The sequence below is a fragment of the Engystomops pustulosus genome, chromosome 8 (assembly GCF_040894005.1).
Source record: "Engystomops pustulosus chromosome 8, aEngPut4.maternal, whole genome shotgun sequence".
Classification (NCBI taxonomy): Eukaryota; Metazoa; Chordata; class Amphibia; order Anura; family Leptodactylidae; genus Engystomops; species Engystomops pustulosus.
In genome coordinates, this window is record NC_092418.1 from 69,887,988 (window position 1) to 69,906,028 (window position 18,041).

Sequence of the window (18,041 nt, forward strand, 5' to 3'; positions counted from 1 at the left end):
AGTACATGGCTGGAATTCGGATTGTCCTGTCATCCTGCTGTCCCCTCCCTCTCCCTCAACATTTCTTATCTGAGCTGCCAATTCATACTGTGTACGGAGGATGATGTGCACTACATATTATGCTGTACGATGTGCTGTATAATATGTATATTATGGTGCGGTGCACATCCTCCAATTTTTAGTGACACAGCGGGCCCCATAGCAGCTGCTTTGGCTGCTACAACTGTAGTTACACCCCTGAATTTGATGGTACATGCCCTTTGCTATTAATATTGTGAGAGCTATGAATAGGAACCAGTAATCACATTGATTCCTATTAGTAGATAGTAGTAGTATCAGTAGTAGATTATTATTTAGGTGTTTTAGGTGGATGTTCCAGGGGTACCCATGGCCAAAAAATCTGCTCACCAAGTGTAATATTGACGTGATACTTCAAGATAAGAATGAAAAGTTTGTACTGCTACTTGCACACAGAGAATTTCTTCAACTCTTCTGTATGGATGGACATAGCACAATATTAATAATATTCTCCTGCATACATTGGTACTGAACAGAGCAATTCCTAAAGTACTATTAACATGCTTTTGTGGCACAGAACAAAACCTATAAATGGGAAATGACTAGTACTATCACTCTTATCCTGCATATAGAGGCACCACATAAAACTACCATAAATTTGCTTACGGGAGTTAGCACTCGACAGCTTTGCTCTGGTGCTATAACTTGGCAATAGGTGTCAAATATTTTTAATTCATAATTTGCAGCAGAGGTGGGGAGGTGCGCAGTTTTCATTCAGCTCAGGGACATGCCTGGAATTCACCCCTGTCCTCAAGCACTAGTTACAGTATGTTTTTGGTACTCAGAACAGATTTATAAGTTTTGATTAGTGCAATAAAGAAGTTAATATGTCATTACCGCACCAGCAGACTTCCCTTGTTGTGCCGGACGCACATGAAATGTTTGTATGATATTGTCCAGGTGGCTTCAGGTCTGCGGAGATTGGGGTGGGCAGTGCTATATTTCTATGGACAGGCATATTTATATTTTTGAAACTGTCCCATGTTTAATTCTACTGTAGGGATATGAGATAAGAATTTGAGTGACCACATGTAGTATAGTCCAGATAACATTGCACACACACTTAGGATAATAGAGATATAGAACTGTTATAAATAGAGAAAAAGTTTACGGTACCCCAAAAACTCCCCCTGTTAAACTCCCCACAATATATTTTGTTTCCACAGGAATATTGTAGATCTGACCCTTGAGCCAATAATCTCCAATACTCCTATGTGTGTACATGAAGCATTAGTGGATATGAGCGGCCACTACCCCTTACAGCTATGTAGGACTAAAGAAAAGTCCTGTACTCCCTCATTAATGTGCACTACAACTCTATTCACACAGGGAACTCCATATTTGGGGCAGTAGTTGTGGGACATTCAGCTATTATATATCTACTCATTATCAAACTTAGGGATAAAAAGTGTGTTGACTATGGGAAAACTGTTTCTATTCTTTCAAAAACATGCAGGTCAGAAGCCAGACGTGAAACTTTTCCCTGTGCTTCCTGTGTGTGTCACTCATATATTCCCACACATATAAAAAGGAGAGAGTAAAAACAACAAGGAAACAGGAAAACCTAGACATGTGCTACAAGGAAAATGAGGCACGGGATAAAAGCAATACAGGGGTCATTTTATGAGGGCTGAGCAGATGACATTGTCTGGCCAATTCCTTTTGATAGACAGGAAAAGGAAGCTTTTGAGCAGAACTTCATCCTGCACACTGCTCAATAAGAGATCAAATCCCCTCACCTACATCAATCAAGATAAGGCAGGACAGCACATTCCCTGCCTATAATGGAACTGATACATCTCCTATGGCAGGCGATTAAATACCAGTGGAAATGGTTAGGAGTTACAAACAGGCGGATATTACCAACTAATGTAAACCTCCGTGCAGTCAGGAAATTTAAGAGTTCAGTCAATGACACATAGAAGAAAAGTACAGTATAGCAACAAATCAGCTTTTCTGTAAGAGCTTCAGACTTCAGATTGCTAATACATCCAAGGGTACATTCACACAAGGCCAGGCAGGCACCACTCCCCTCCCCATAAAACAGTGCAGGGCTGGCACTGTAAAACATCAAAATATAGGACCTGTCCTATACTGATTTGGTAAGCTCAGTGCAGCTCTGCGTAATCTGTGTGCACTATATAAATAAAGGAACTATTATTATTAATTTTGAGTGTCATTTAGTAAGGGCACAAATTGCATTTTTCAGTTGTGTTACTTGATATTTCCGATTTGCGCCAATTTTCCATGAATTTCCATGACATGACAGTGGCCGTAAGAAAACCCGACGGAATCGGAAAAAAAGCAGCATTTAAAAAAAAAAAAGTGTTGCTTGACACGTGCTTACCTGCACCGAGCATAGGACGGTGAACTTCAGTGAACTCCGATGGAATTCAGCGCAGCAGCGACACCTGGTGGACATCGGGGGAACTACCTTAGTGAATCGCCAGAAGACCCGAATCCTCCACATAGAACGCACCGCTGGATCGCGACAGGACCGGGTAAGTAAATCTGCCCCATTGTGCGCTTACTGCACCAAGACTGGGTGCTATAGATGTTAATGGGGACCGGTATCTGGCCACAAATGCTGCGGCCGCATATCTGCTCCCTTTACGTTTGTGTGAATGAGCCCTAAATATGATACAAACAGGAGAAAATCCATAGACATGGTTTTCTTCCTGAAGTATGATGGGATCTAATCATATGATTGGTAAAAGATACATTTTAAGGCATTAGACACAGATTGATATTTGTATTGCTATGTATGCTTATTTATTACTATTAATTGCTTAACAACTAGGTCATTTGCACCTCCTGACACTTTTTCAAATCTGACGTGTCAATTTATGAGGTAATAATTTTGGAACCCTTAAACATATCCTGGTGATTTTGAAAATGTTTTTCTTGTAACACGGTGTACTTTATAAAAGTTGAAAACTTTGAGTAATATGCCTTGTTTTTTATTTTTATTTAAAAAAAAAAAAGTTAAGAATTCAGGAAAAACTTTCCAATTTTTTGCCTTTCAGACAGACAGCCATAAAACAAAATAACTTCATGACTAACATGTCTCCAAAGTTTGCTTTATGTTGGCATGGATTTATATGCGTCCATTCTTTTGTATAGGATGTTAGGAGGCCTGGAGATTTAGAAGCAACTTGATCACGTTTCCATGAAAATCGGCAAAACTCATGTTTTGAAGATTTGGCGATTTTCATTAAAACTTTTTGAGGGACACGTTTGGGTTTCAAGTGACTTTGTGAGGTCTAAATAATAGTAAAACCCCATGACTTAGCCCACTTTAGAAACTAAACCCCTCAATGTATGTATCCGTCAATTTGCCGGATTGGCTGTTCGGATGCCAATCCAGCAATATATCCAGGACACAATAAATAAAAGAGGTTGAAATAGTGAAGATGCTGTATTTGTGCAAACTATTATATAAGTTGTACAATCTTATCTGCTGAATAACTCTTATTCAAATAAAACTGGGAAATCAATGTATGTATACGGAGTAACTTCCTTATAAATGTACATGTGGTAGAGCACAAAACAACTGACAGGGCTCAAGGAAAGGCACCCTGAAGTCTGGAAAAATCAATCAGCACTGAAAAATTTGCTATAATTAAAGAATATCTCAAATCGTCTCAGGAATTACACAAAGTGTTTACTGTGACTATGTGAGTAATACAATAAGAGCCGACAAGCTTAACCATGCATTTATCATGCTGGGATCACATCAGCGTGCCACTTTACCTCGGTGTGCCTTTTAAATCCTGCAGGGTTACATTTTATGACTTGTCATGGTGGTTTTAAATCATCTATACATTTTCTCTAGAGTTGGATATATTCATGGACTTCTCCATAAATCACAAGCTGTGTGATACCCATGACAACATCACATCCCATAGCTTATGATGTCACCAGGGGTTGAAAATCAAATTTCATGGACTGATAGTAAATCACTGTTGATTTTGATATAGTGTACGCTGAGCGAGCAGACTATAGTCTGGCATCTCACAGAGACCCAGTCAGTCTGACAAGGAAAAAGCATTAAGAATGTGGTTTTAGTAAAATTACCAGTTCACGGGGCAGAAAAGCATCGTCCTGTCGCGCCACCACTATAGAAACTGTCTCTCCTAGTTTGGTACTCCTCAGCATGGCCACCAGCTCCTCTTGTGTCTTGCCAGCAATTGCCTGGCCTTTGACCTAAATAAGAATAAGAATACTTCCTTATTAAACATGAATACACACAGTTTCTAAGTGAACATACATTTGTAACTGGCACAAATCTACATTGTCTCATGTTTGGAAATATGATATAACTTAATGGTAAAAAATTGAGTCCTAGCGGTAGCACAGGAGACCTTTATAGCCAGCACATAGAAGTAGAGGGATGGGGTGTAGTGGAGAGAGTCTGCAGCAGTAGATATGAAGGGACCGGACAGAGGTCACTTGCTGATGCACGGCTCATTTCTGGGTCTAATATCATGTGACCAGGGTGACATCATCAAAGGTCCTTGAGCTACTTAATATGAAAACTATACCCCATGTACATATCTGACCACATAAAACAACCACAGCAGCCTCCATGGACTTCTACTCCTCTCCATGCAGGCTGCTGTGATTTCATGTGATAAAATCTGCTGTGATTTCATGACATATATGCTTAGTGTACAGTTCCTAATACTACAAAAGCTAAAGGACCTGCGATGATGTCACCCTGGTCGCATGACATTATAGCAGCATACAGAGATAGAAATGGAGAGAAGCTGCTGGATTCAGCCCGAGGAGGCCACGCCCACCTGGACTCGCTGTAGCCGTGCTTAGTTACCAGATAAAACTATAAAGTTGAATATATGGGACTCTCAGGGGAATATTTTTAAGCTACAAGCAGGGTGTCAGATAGTTACTAGAGCTCTATAGGAACCTGCCACTACCTGTATTTGTGAAAATAGTGGCGACGGGTTCCCTTTAAGCCGCAGGCTACAATGATCGGCTGACACAGTTATAAAAGGTGTCTGCTATTAAGCTTTATTGATAATTCTGGTTCTTATGACCACCCAATTTTTAAAATCCTATTGTCACAGAGACCAAAAAAAATTTTGGCTGGGGTTACAATTATAAAATATACAGTTCTGACTTGCATACAAATTAAACTTAAGTACAAAACTACAGAACCTCTCCTGTACATAACCCGGGGAGTGCCTATAGTGTTATTTATTAAACAGCATCAGTCTTAGTTTCGGTGTTGATTGGACTTCATTAGGTCAACACGCAGATTAAGATGGCATTCTGTAACTGTAGCATCTAAAGTAGCAGCAAGCGGTTAAGCGGTCTTCAGACCCTTTCATTTCATATGCACATTGTATTTGTTTAATATTGGAACATTTTTATAATTAATATTTATATACCTATTATTAATTGTATATTTACGGCACTCACTACATTAACGTGAAGTCATTTTGCAACATATCTATAGCAGACAGTCCAGTAATACCAAGCATTAGCCGGGAAAATAATATACGTATTGCAAACCCAAAAGACAGATATCCAGCACTTGCTTTACAACAAAATAATACAGCCTGTTTACCATTATAATGCAACTGACCCTTTCCCCCAAGCATTGGCAAAGCCATTTCACAGCATGCTGAACAAGGACCATGGAGTGAAGAGGTTACATTGCTGTAAATTGGAAAACAGAACTAAAACATATAAAACATTCAAACATAAAAGAATCATTACCAACATTGTATAGAGTTCACCCAAGTAAGGGATGTCCAATATGAATCATTTTAGAACAGAATTTTGGATTTATGTAGCTCTATCTATCTATGTATCTATGTATCTATGTATCTATGTATCTATGTATCTATCTATCTATCTATCTATCTATCTATCTATCTGTCTATCTATCTATCTGTCTATCTCCCAGTTTTTAAGGGTAACAGAAAATAGTAAAAATAGTAATCATTAATTAAATGTATTTAGTCCGTTTACTTTAAGACACTTAAATCATTAGTGATGTGTCATGCACTATATAAAAAAAAGATTTTGGCTCTTTGTTTAGAAGAGTTATTGGGGTATAGTTACTAAAAGTGTCTATAAAGGGAACCTGTCATCACTGCTCCGGCAGAATGCACCATTCTTTTTTGGTGCACTTTTTTCTTGATGCAGAATTGTGGCGGACTTTGGACAGAATTGTGGTGCACGGCCTGACTAAATACTAACAAGCCGCTTTTGGTGCACATATTTCTGTATTCTCGGTCACAGTCCAGCCCAATCACAAAACTGGCACAGACACTATGGTAACCTGTCATTAAGTTTAATAGTTTTAAAGCTGGTTACAGGTTCCATTTGAAGTCAGTCTAGACAGCGGCTGCACCAGATATATCCAGAGGTCTAATGTTGAATGATAAATGTGCGTAGTCTTACTTTGTACCTCCTACTTGTTGGATTAAAGGAAATCTATTATCAAAATCAAGAATGATAAACCAGGGACTCCTAGATCCAGGCACTACATACTACACTATTCCATACAGAGATATCAAGCAAACTGATATATTTATATGAGGAAGTTTAGGCAATATAACCTTCCGAAGCATACACTTCCCTTGTACCTTAACCTTTTCAGGACCTGGCCCTATTTTGTTTTTTAATTTTTCACTCCCCATGATCAAAAATCCATAACTTTTTTATTTTTCCATGTCCAGAGCTGGGTGACAACTTGTTTTCTGCGTAACAAATTACACTTCATATAGATGGTATTTATTATTCCATGCCGTGTACCCTGAAGCGGGAAAAAATTCCAAATGCAGTGAAATTGGTAAAAAACCGCATTCGTGCCCTTTTCTTGTGGGCTTGGATCTTACGGATTTCACTGTGCACCCCAAATGACAAATTTATATAGGTTTTATAATGTTATCATACATTTAAAAAAATTAAAACCTCCTGTACAAAAACTTTTTTGGGGATTTTGCCATCTTCTGGCGCTAATAACTTTTTTATACTTTGGTGTACGGAGCTGTGGGTGGTGTCGTTTTTTGCGGATTTTGATGACGTTTACAATGTTAGGACTGTACGACCTTGTGATCACTTTTTATAGAATTTTTTTTTTAAATGACAAAAAAGTGCCATTTTCGACTTTGGGCGAGATTTTCCGTTACGGGATTAAACGCAGTGAAAAAAACGTTATCATATTTTGATAGATCGGGCATTTTCGGACGCGGGGATACCTAATGTGTTTATGATTTTTACTGTTTACTTATATTTATATCAATTCTAGGGAAAGGGGGGTGATTTGAGTTTTTAGTGTTTTTTTATTATAATTTTTTTTAAACTTTTTTTTATTTTTACTATTTTTCAGACTCTCTAGGGTACTTTAACCCTAGGTTGTCTGTACGATCCTATCATATACTGCCATACTACAGTATGGCAGTATATGTGGATTTTACTCCTCATACATTACAATGTGATGATAGCACATTGTAATGCATGGGTTAACCCGAAGTAGCCTCGGGTCTTCGTGAGACCCGAGGCTACCATGGCGACGTCACAGGGAGCGGCGATCCTCGAAAAGATGGCGGCACCCATGCGCCGCCGTCTTTTTGAAGCCACCGGCAGCTTTGCTGGCGGCGATCAGCGGGAAAACACCGGCGATCGGTGCTGGCAACGATTGCAGGTGTTACCGGTAAGCCTTTGCTGCAATATGCAGCAAAGACTTACCGGCTATGGAGAGGGCTCAGCGCGTGAGCCCTCTCCATGCACCCGCGGCCAACCCGTGATGTGCTATTACATCACGGGTCGTGAACGGGTTAAACATCTCTACAAATATGCTAACAAAAGACAATAATAACAAGGAAGGATCTCACTATTTTGTACTGTGAGAGATATCATATTTCTCTCCAGACGCAATCTTGTTCACCCAGACCCCATCTTGTTCACTGTCAGCCATCTCATGATTCATACACCATTTTGTGTAATCTGCCTAGAGATACTTTGTCCTTACTGCTATTTTCCTGAAGTCAGCATTCAGCACCTAAAGGTCATGTTTTGACTAGCGGCCTTCGCAGTACATTTAGTGATAAAACCCCGTTTCCCTTCAGAAAACTTGTTCCCTTGTTACAAGAAACGATACATAGAGTTCATAAACATTATTTGTGGAAAATAACCTAATGGGAAGTGTTCAAAGTATATTCAAGCTAGCCTATAGTATTTCAGCATTCTATCAACTTTCTACGCCCTTTGCAAAGCATTTCTGTTTTCTATATGCACGGCAACACGCCTTGAATAAAGAGTAAGCTTATGACCAGGTGTCTGTGTCTTTCGGTGCTGCTTATCCGAGTGTTGGGAACAAAGAACTATTAATTTGGAGATCACCTTACAACTTAGGGATGGTTGCTGGAGACCTGGATAAAATTGTCTAACAGTATAACAACCTTCCAATCCCTTAGGCCACTGACTAAACTTTTCTCCTCAGATGGTTGACGCATTCTGTCAATAGTTCTTATGATCCAGACTTTTTTCATTACCCCATTGAGCAATACATAGCCATTGGGAGCCTCCAAGAATTCCCCCAGGCAACCTACAAGCACCAAAAAATTAATCTCTACAGGAATCTACAGAAAAGCCCATTATGGGTAAGACAATGGCCCCGACGGGGTGACATTAATATACTACTTTCTTGTTTGACTTTTTATTTTTTAACAATTCAACACCAGGACACCTTTTATACCTACCTCTTTCTTTCTTTCTCCATGGCTAAATGCAAAGTAATCTGGAAATAAAATTGTAAAAAAGTTCCCCTTAGAAGACACTGGGGCAAATTTACTTACAAGGTTACTCGAGTTCACTAAAAGTGCATTGTCCTCACATGTTGTACTTCATTTTAGCAGTAAATTTTGCCTTTTAAGTTTTGAGTTTACTTAAAAAAAATATAGAAAAAATTATGATGATTTTAGTTTTCTCATTGGCCCCTTTTGTAGGCTATAAAAATGTAACTTTTTTGTTATTGGGGCCATGTGATTTTTTTTTTTTTGCAGGATGAGATGCTTTTTCCAGTGTTACCATTTTGAGGTTGGTATCCCCTGTTGTTGAAAATTTATGATTTTTTTTTTTTTCGAGAGCAGGAGTAGAAAAGCATTCTGTACTGGATTTTTTACTTTTTTATTTTTTTTGGTGTTCGCCATATAGTCTAATAATCATGTTATCTTTATTATATGAGTCGATACAATTACGGGGATATCACACTGGAATATTTTTTCTTATGTTTTACTAAATTTGACAAATAAAACCCTAATTTTGGGAATAGTCTATCATTTGTTCATCGCCGTCTTCCAAGTGGCATAACATTTTTACTTTTTAGGCTACGGAGCTGATTGATGGCTTGTTTTTTTGCGGGGCATGTTGTACTTTGCAACAGTATCATTCTGGAGTACTTCATAATTTTTGGCAGGTTTTTAATAGCTTTTTTTTTTTACCACGTTCATCTTGTGGGTTTAATAATTATTTACTTTTATTCTATGGGTTGTTACAAACGCGGTGATACTATATAGTATATGTGGGGTTTGTGTTATGATTTAGACTTTTTTGGACATATATGTCTCTATGTGTTATGGGGCTTAAGAATAATTTTATTGATTTATTAATTTATTTTTTATTAAATAACTTTTTTTCATCTGATTGCTTGTTCATGATAATATCCTGCAATACTGATGTATAGATATATAGACTTACAGGCACTGCCTAGTCAGACCTCAAGGCTGCCATAGGAAGGTTTGGCGCCCCCCAGAGACCCCTGAAAGACCCTAAATCAGAGCCCACTCTGAATACAGGTGTTACACTGGGTTGTCGGCACCCCATGTATCCTGATTTCAGCCCGGCTCAGATCTCAAGCTGGACCGGCATCAGCTCAGTGTCCGATATATTGGACACTGAGCATTAAAAAGCCCAGCGCTCTGCTTCCTAATGCTAAGTAGTTAACTAAGATTGTGCGGCAGAAATGATGAATCTGTTGCTTCCCCGATCAGGTGCGATAACATAGGGCGTTCAACATAATTTGAAAGTTAAATACAGCATGTGGTACGAATCCGTCGACTTTCCAACGGCACGCCCCGTTTCAGCGCAGACACCTGTGCAAGCCGTTTTTGCCATGAAGAAAGTGCACAGTCGACAAAAATGCACCGCGCGACCCTAAGTCAATGTGCTACCACTAAATAAAGTAAATAAAGTCTGGAGCATAAAGGACATAAGAGAAAGGCAATTAAACTAGTTTAGATTCTGGTGGATGGAAGTGAGACCAGGAGTCTTGGCAGGGGTGAGGTAGGAGATGGGATAGTACAGTGACGATGATGAGGTACAGAAAATGGGGGTCACAGCCTCTGGCTAGGTAGGACAGGACTGCTGGGAAGGGGGAAGTAATTTCCTTTTTATTCTGTGAGGTTTCTTCTTCTTGGGGGGGAGGGTTTGGGGTGGAGATTGTTTGTACAATGCTCTGATCATACACTGTAATTGATGTATTCATGGAACTACCTATGTACTTGTTAAAATGCATACTGTATGTATGTGCTTGAATAAAGATCATCTGATTAAAAAAAATGGTTTATATTCTAGCAGGTACTTAGTACTTTATCATTTACAATCAAAACTTAACTTGCCCTATCTAATTTCTTATGTTCTAAAAATCTTTCTACAATGAGTCAGGAGAAACCACACATGTTAAATAAATTACACATGCATGCTGGAATGATGAGATTTAAATGAGAAGTATGAATGTTCTTGGCCTCCGAATTCTTCTAGTTTTCCAAAAAAGGAGAATAGAACAGACAGGACACATACCTCAATTATTCGGTCTCCAGACTGGAGACGTCCATCCTTTATGGCTGCTCCTTTGGGAAGAATGTTCTTTACAAAAATCGGACCGGGTCCATGTACAGTAGAGTCTCTAGTGACAACTGTAAATCCAAGTCCATCTGGACCTAAAGTAGTTATCAACAGAAAAATGTAAAAGAAATATTTTATTTAGCAATCCTGTAAACTTGAGTTTAAAAGTATTTAGATTATGGTACCTTTTTTTAGATCAATTCTTATTCTTTTCGCATATCTCTTGCTCCCAAATCCCAGTGGTGACAAAGATGGAGGGGAATATGTGCCTGCTACATCAGAGACTAGTGATGGGTGTAATGGTTTGGCAGATTCTAAGTCATTGCTTTGTTCAATTATCTTTGCATTTAACCTCCCATGAATAGGTGGAGGTGGTGGCTTTATGTTGGGAATTTCATCATCCTCATCATCATCATTGTCCTCGAGGGACAAGCAAGAAATGTTGGCTTTTTCATACAGTTCACGGTTCTGAGATGGGACTATCTCTACTAAGACAGTAGGATGCTTCATTGCGTGACGGAATACATCTTGTGCCCTACAAAATAAAAATTGAAAGAAGTTACTTAAAGGGAACCTACCACCACAAATCTACCATCTTCGGCGCGCAGCTCCTCGTAACTGTGCACCCTCGTCCGACGATCCTGCCGTCTGCGCATGCGCAGAACAGCAGGCCTGTGCCTGTGCTGTCATGCTCCGAAGCCTTAAAAGTGCTATCGTCATGTCCTATTGATCCACCTACCACCCAATCTACCTTTATAGGTAGATTTGTGGTGGTAGGTTCCCTTTAAAGGCAACGTTTCAGTCACATCTAGCCCCCCAAACCAAAAGTCTTAGCTCATTTACTGTAGTGAGTTGCTCTGCATGAAGATATTGAAATTATAACCAAAGCCCCAGCATTGTTATCCTGTGAATTGAGTCCGCCGTGTATTCCTGAGCTGTCCCAAGTCAAGCTTTAACACCCCTTTACTCCTCTGTCCACCAATAAACACGCCCCCTGCAGGCCTCCTGTGCACACCTCCTGGTAAGCGGCAGCACAGAAAGCGGTATGAATGACTTGTGCAGGAGGCGTGTATACAACAAGGCAGAGGAGGAAGGGGGTGTTACAGCCTGACTTGGGACAGCTCAGGAATACACGGCTGACTCAATTTAGAGGATTACATTGCAGGGGGTTCACTTTAGAATTCACAGGACTCATTTCAAGATCTTCATGTAGAGCAAATAACGTAAATGAGGTTGGACCTTGCAGTTTGAAGGGCAAGATGTGCCTGACAGGTTCCCTTTAACCCCTTAACGACTTGGCCTTTTTTAGTTTTTTCACTTCCATTTTTCACTCACCAACTTCAAAAATCTATAACTTTTTTATTTTTCCACATAAAGAGCTGTGTTATGGCTTATTTTCTGCGTAACAAATTGCACTTCATAGTGACGGTATTTAATATTCTATGGCGTGTACTGGGAAGCGGGAAAAAAATTCCAAATGCAGTGAAAATGGTGAAAAACCACATTTGTGACGTTTTCTTGTGGGCTTGAATTTTACAGCTTTCACTCTGCGTCCCAAATGACATGTCTACTTTATTCTTTGGGTCGGTACGATCACGTGGATACCAAATTTGTATAGGTTTTATAATGTTTTCATACATTTAAAAAAATTAAAACCTCCTGTACAAAATATATTTTTTTTATTTTGCCATCTTCTGGGGCCAATAACTTTTTCATACTTTGGTGTACGGAGCTGTGGATAGTGTCATTTTTTGCGAATTTTGATGCCGTTTTCATTACTATAATTTTTGGGACTGTGCGACCTTTTGATCACTTTTTATTAATTTTTTTTATATTTTTCAAAATGGCAAAAAAATGCCATTTTCGACTTTGGACGCTATTTTCCGTTACGGGGTTAAACATAGTGAAAAAACATTATCATATTTTGATAGATCGGGCATTTTCGGACGCGGCGATACCTAATGTGTTTATGATTTTTACTGTTTATTTATTTTTATATCAGTTTTAGGGAAAGGGGGGTGATTTGAATTTTTAGGTTTTTTTATTATAATTTTTTTTTTTAAACTATTTTTATTTTTACTTTTACTATTTTTCAGACTCCCTAGGGTACTCTAACCCTAGGTAGTCTGATCGATCCTATCATATACTGCCATACTACAGTATGGCAGTATATGTGGATTTTACTCCCCATGCATTACAATGTGCAATTAGCACATTGTAATACATGGGTTAAAACGAAGTAGCCTCGGGTGTTCGGAACACCCGAGGTTACCATGGCGACGGATCGCCGCTCCCCGTGACGTCATCGGGGAGCAGCGATCCACAACAAGATGGCGGCGCCCATGCACCGGGACCGTACTAGTACGGCGCGCGTCGGGAAGGGGTTAAACAAGACCAGTCACCAGATTTCACCCCACCAGATTTATTGTGTGCCAGTATATTATGATATCCCCACCTTTCCTGCACTGTTGACGCCTCCTGATGTATCTGGCCGGGCGACTACATAGCGTTTATTTTCATGCCAGGTCCTAACCTGGTGTAAGCCACAGCTTGCAAACTTTCACTTGTTAGAGTTTGCTAGCTGCAGTTATTTCACAGGCAAAACAACATCCCTTGCCATGGGCAAGGGGATTGTTATCACAGTAAATGGCACTTTGCAAGGTATTGTGATTATTTAAGGGCTTCTATGCCAGTTTTACCTAATATCTTTAATATAATATGTATTTGGTTGTATTGTATTTTATACAACCAAATATGAGGGGTCCTGAATGACAATGCCCCTGCACCACTAAACTTGACTCATCTAGTCATATTTGCCTGAATTTGGGGGATATATTTTTGTAGGTAAACAGGTGAAATTTCACATAAAAAGGGATTTCTGCAAAGGTCCTCTTTAAAGAAAATCTATCATGATAATCATACAAGTTAAAGCAGGATCACTCACGTGTCCCAGTGAGACTGTGCTCTGAGCAAGTATATGTATGTATTTGCCTTTATTTGAAATTTTATTCTTTCATTAGCCCAAAAATCTATGCTTAAAATTGAGCAAATGAGGCTGAAGAGATCCAGGGGGTGTCACCAGGATCCTTAGCCTCAAGGGCTAAAACACACCATCACCTGGAGCACTCTTATATACCACCTCCAGATCTTCCCAACAACCCGTGTTATCAGCCTTATATACTTGGTACACAGAGGAAAACACAAGTGACGCTGCTTTATATACTCGTATATGACTTTGATGATATATTTTCTTTAGATGGTTTTCTGTGCCAAAAATATTCAAGCTTATTGGTAACATCAGGCATGCACAGTTTGTAGACTTTTCATGGAAATTTGGACTGATGATGGAGCTGCAGGGTCAGAAGGAAACACAGAACGAGGAAGCAGAAGCATTAAGTAAATCAGTATCAGATAAATCTAAATATTTTAAAACTTAGGTCTATGTATGTGAAATGTAAACCCTGCAGCTGTGAGTCAGCTTGTATATGGCAATGGCTCTGTAGAAAGTACTTACTGAGTAAAAGATTTGTCTAAAAGTTCAACTTTATTAATTTGCACAATACATTCATTTTCTTGGAAAAGGCCATCTCTTCTAGTTCTGCTGTTGTCCTCTATTCCACGTATGTACAGGCCCAATGCCCTACAAAACAAAAGAAGCATTTATGGACCCCTAGAAATGATGACCTTCTGAATTATGTTTAATTAAAAGATCATATCAATAAATACAAATGTGTAATAAACAAAATAAGGCTGCATTCACACGGACATGTATTTCTCCAGTCCTGTATCTACAGGCTGTATTTCTGTATAAATACGTGACGTTTTTCATCCGTATGCAGCACGTATTTAACCCGTATTTTATACATGCCCATAGACTTTTAGGGCATACAGAACTGAAATACGGGAGAAAATAGGACATGCTCTATATTTTTATACGGCCAGTATACGGTCCGTACACTCCAGTGTCAAAAACGGCAATATAAATGGTTGGACGTATTGTCCATTGAAATGAATGTGGCCGTATGTAACCCGTAAAAAAACGGTACGTATACGGCCGTTTTTATACGTCCGTGTGAATGTAGCCTAAGTTTTCGAGATAATTTATTTAATGAACTAGATAATCATTTTAAAAATTACAGTCAAAAAAATATTTTACTTTTCATTGGTTTCCCATCAACATAAAAATAGAGATTTTCAGTAAAGGTATAACAGATAAGCAGGAGGAAGCAGAGAGTACAGGGAACTCTCACCAATATGATTTCATGTTGTGCGGAGGTTACTTTCCCATTGACTACATAAACTGTCACTGTGCAGACATATGGGTCCATCCCTCTACATTCATTTGAGGGTATAAGTATATGTATGGATCAGTGGGTCGGAGAGACAATATTCAGTAATTTACAGATGACATCCTCTCAATTTGACACAAAGAACTTTACATCAAACCACAAGATTTAAAACGTTTTCCCCCCAGAGTCTCCCTATGAAAGGTTAATTACTGGTGGAAAAACACAGGTTAAACTATGTAACTCTAGGCAAGTAAAAATGTTTTGACTACACAATATCGGCTGTAGCACTTAATATGAGGAGTGGTAAAGGGAAAAATCCATTAGATGCTGGAAATGCATTATGGGTACTCTGCCTAAGTAGATGATTAGTCTACTTGAGAATAATGTGATATTTCATGACTCATAGGAAAAACAGCACTATTATTACTACACTTACTTCTAATGGAAACATATATGAAGCTCAAGCCAGGTAAGAAAAGCCTAAACTATTTAGGGAGAGGCGGGTTACTTTTTTGAGCTATAGAAAGCATTCAGCAGAGACATACTCCCTGAGGATTCTGGGAAGAGGATGAGTAAGGCTGATGGAGATCAGTTGCATGCACTGGATTAGTGGAGGAGATACTAGATTAATGCACAACTTGAGTAGTGAAGGGAAAAACAATGAGCTGATGTCAGATAAAAATGTATGAAGACGACTTGGAAGGGAATTTTGTTTATGAAAACTGGAGACAGTTTTAAGTGGTTGAAGCGAAGGATAAATTTCTTTTGGCAGAAGGTAACTTATCACATGCAATCCACATTAAGACGCAAGAGACACAGGAAAAAATAAAACTCTTCTGTACATTTATGTAATGGTCAACAACTACTGCAGACTACCTGTATATAGCATCTTTTTGGAGGCTTTGCTCAAAAATAAGCTTTTCCTTTAGAAGCAAGTCATTTCCCACAGTCTAGTCTAGTGTGTTTCTAAGAATGTTGGCCCGTGATACAGGTTATCTGTTGTGTTAGCCAAACAATCAAATTTGTAGCAACACATCTTTGCATGCAAATTGGGGTGCTGCTGACATTGGTGCAAACTGTATAGGGAACAAGAGATTAAAAAAATGTGTGATGTACTTGTTGTATCCATTTTTTTGGGTAGAATTCTACCACAGAAAGTTAAAGGGCTTTGCCCATGAAAGAAACTTCCCAAATTTTGATCCCCTTAGTGATGTTTACACAATACAGATAATTTTTAACCCCACTTTACAATTATTTTTAAATATTTATTTTTATTTAAGTTTTTCTTTCACGCATTTTGGGAAACAAAAGCTAAGATAACATGTTACAAACAGTATCGGGTACACTCTTGAACTCCCATTCCCTCCCACTCCTCCCCAAAAGTGCGGCAGTGGAACATCCACGTGACGCTCGGGTGCGCAAGCTGTGATGTCAACAGGTGCTGACATTAGAGTGTGTGCTGGCCGGCTGGCAAAATATTATGGCAGTAGCTGCTGACGTCACAGCTTGTGCGCCAAAGCGGCACATGGATGTGCTGCTGCTGGACCGAAGCAGGGAAGACCTGCAGGGTACATGAGAAAGTCGAGTATTGACTTTCTTTTTTAATGAATTGGGCAAACTGGGGCAATGCTGGCTGGCTATACCCTGGGGGAATGCTGGATTGCTATGTACTAGGGGGAAGGAGACTGACTAGCTATATTAACTGGCTGTTACCAATACATTTCCCACCTTAGGCTTATACTCGAGTCAATAGGTTTTCCCAATTTTGTGGTAAATTAGGGGCCTTGGCTTATATTTGGGTCAACTTATGCTACCATTCAAACTACCCTTGACTATTTCACTGTCCATTTGTCTCAGGAGGTGAGGTGAGAAGAGACCCCTCAAGATCATCCCTTGATCCCGCAGAAGGAGAAGGGACCTATGGCGAGATCCAGTTCCTACCCTTTATGACACTTGCAGCAGTCCTAGCGTGCCCCTCAAACTTTCAGTCAAATACCATTCCATCAGTGCTTCCTTTCTGTCGGAGTTACAATTTTATTGCTGTTTTAGCTCCTTTAACTTGTGCTGCTTGTTTGTAGGAAGTGCCTGTGTCTGAGCTGGTCTTGTAATGCTGGGGGGTAGGATGCAGAGGGCACTGCAGTGTGCAGACAAGAGAAGTTATTCATGAGAAGAATCCAACTATAGCCAGAAGATTTACGATCGGATCCAGAGGCAACCAAAAATATAAATGCAAAGACTGATGGGTTGAAATTATATCTGTGAAATGCTGTTAATTTTTTTTTCAGAATAGTGAATTAGAGAATGTGTTATTTTTTTCTACTGAGTATATTTAAGAATCTGGTCTTTGTGGCTATACCACTTTGATCATAACTATATAATCTTTAGTCCACTTTGTCATGTCAGCGCTTATTTTTAAGCAATTGCAATTGTTTAGTAATGCAATTTAGTGTTGCATATCATGTATTTAATAACAAAAAATAAGTGTATTTTGAACACCTCCCATTTCCCTATGATGAAAACACCATGTGAATTTGTATGAGATCATGCCTATAGAAGTGAAAGAGGTCACTAAGTTTTCAAGAAAATAAAACATTTTCTCTGAAAAAGGACGAAATGAATAACATCTGCTTACAACTCACCGTCCACTTAGAGAAGAATAGAAAGGCACAACATGAATGCCCAGTGGTTCATCATTCCCTGAAATTTCTACTTTTCTTGTCAACTCACTTAAAGAGAAAAGGGAAAAACAGAGGTTTCGTTAAGGTAGAAGCAGCTGAAAATTACTGTTATAAAATC

The 18,041-nt window shown here is 39.1% G+C and overlaps 1 protein-coding gene across 7 annotated transcripts in view; it reads right to left on the bottom strand.

Annotated features, from left to right (window-relative positions):
• Positions 1–18,041, bottom strand: part of PARD3B (par-3 family cell polarity regulator beta) — an 862,331-nt gene that overhangs the window by 603,137 nt on the left and 241,153 nt on the right. For all 7 annotated transcript variants that reach the window (XM_072121091.1, XM_072121090.1, XM_072121094.1 and 4 more), the window contains 5 exons: positions 17,885–17,971; positions 14,471–14,596; positions 11,142–11,491; positions 10,912–11,051; positions 4,156–4,284 (listed from right to left, as the gene is read on the bottom strand). In XM_072121091.1, coding sequence (XP_071977192.1) covers positions 4,156–4,284; positions 10,912–11,051; positions 11,142–11,491; positions 14,471–14,596; positions 17,885–17,971 — 832 coding nt within the window. The remainder of the gene's footprint in view (positions 1–4,155; positions 4,285–10,911; positions 11,052–11,141; positions 11,492–14,470; positions 14,597–17,884; positions 17,972–18,041) is intronic.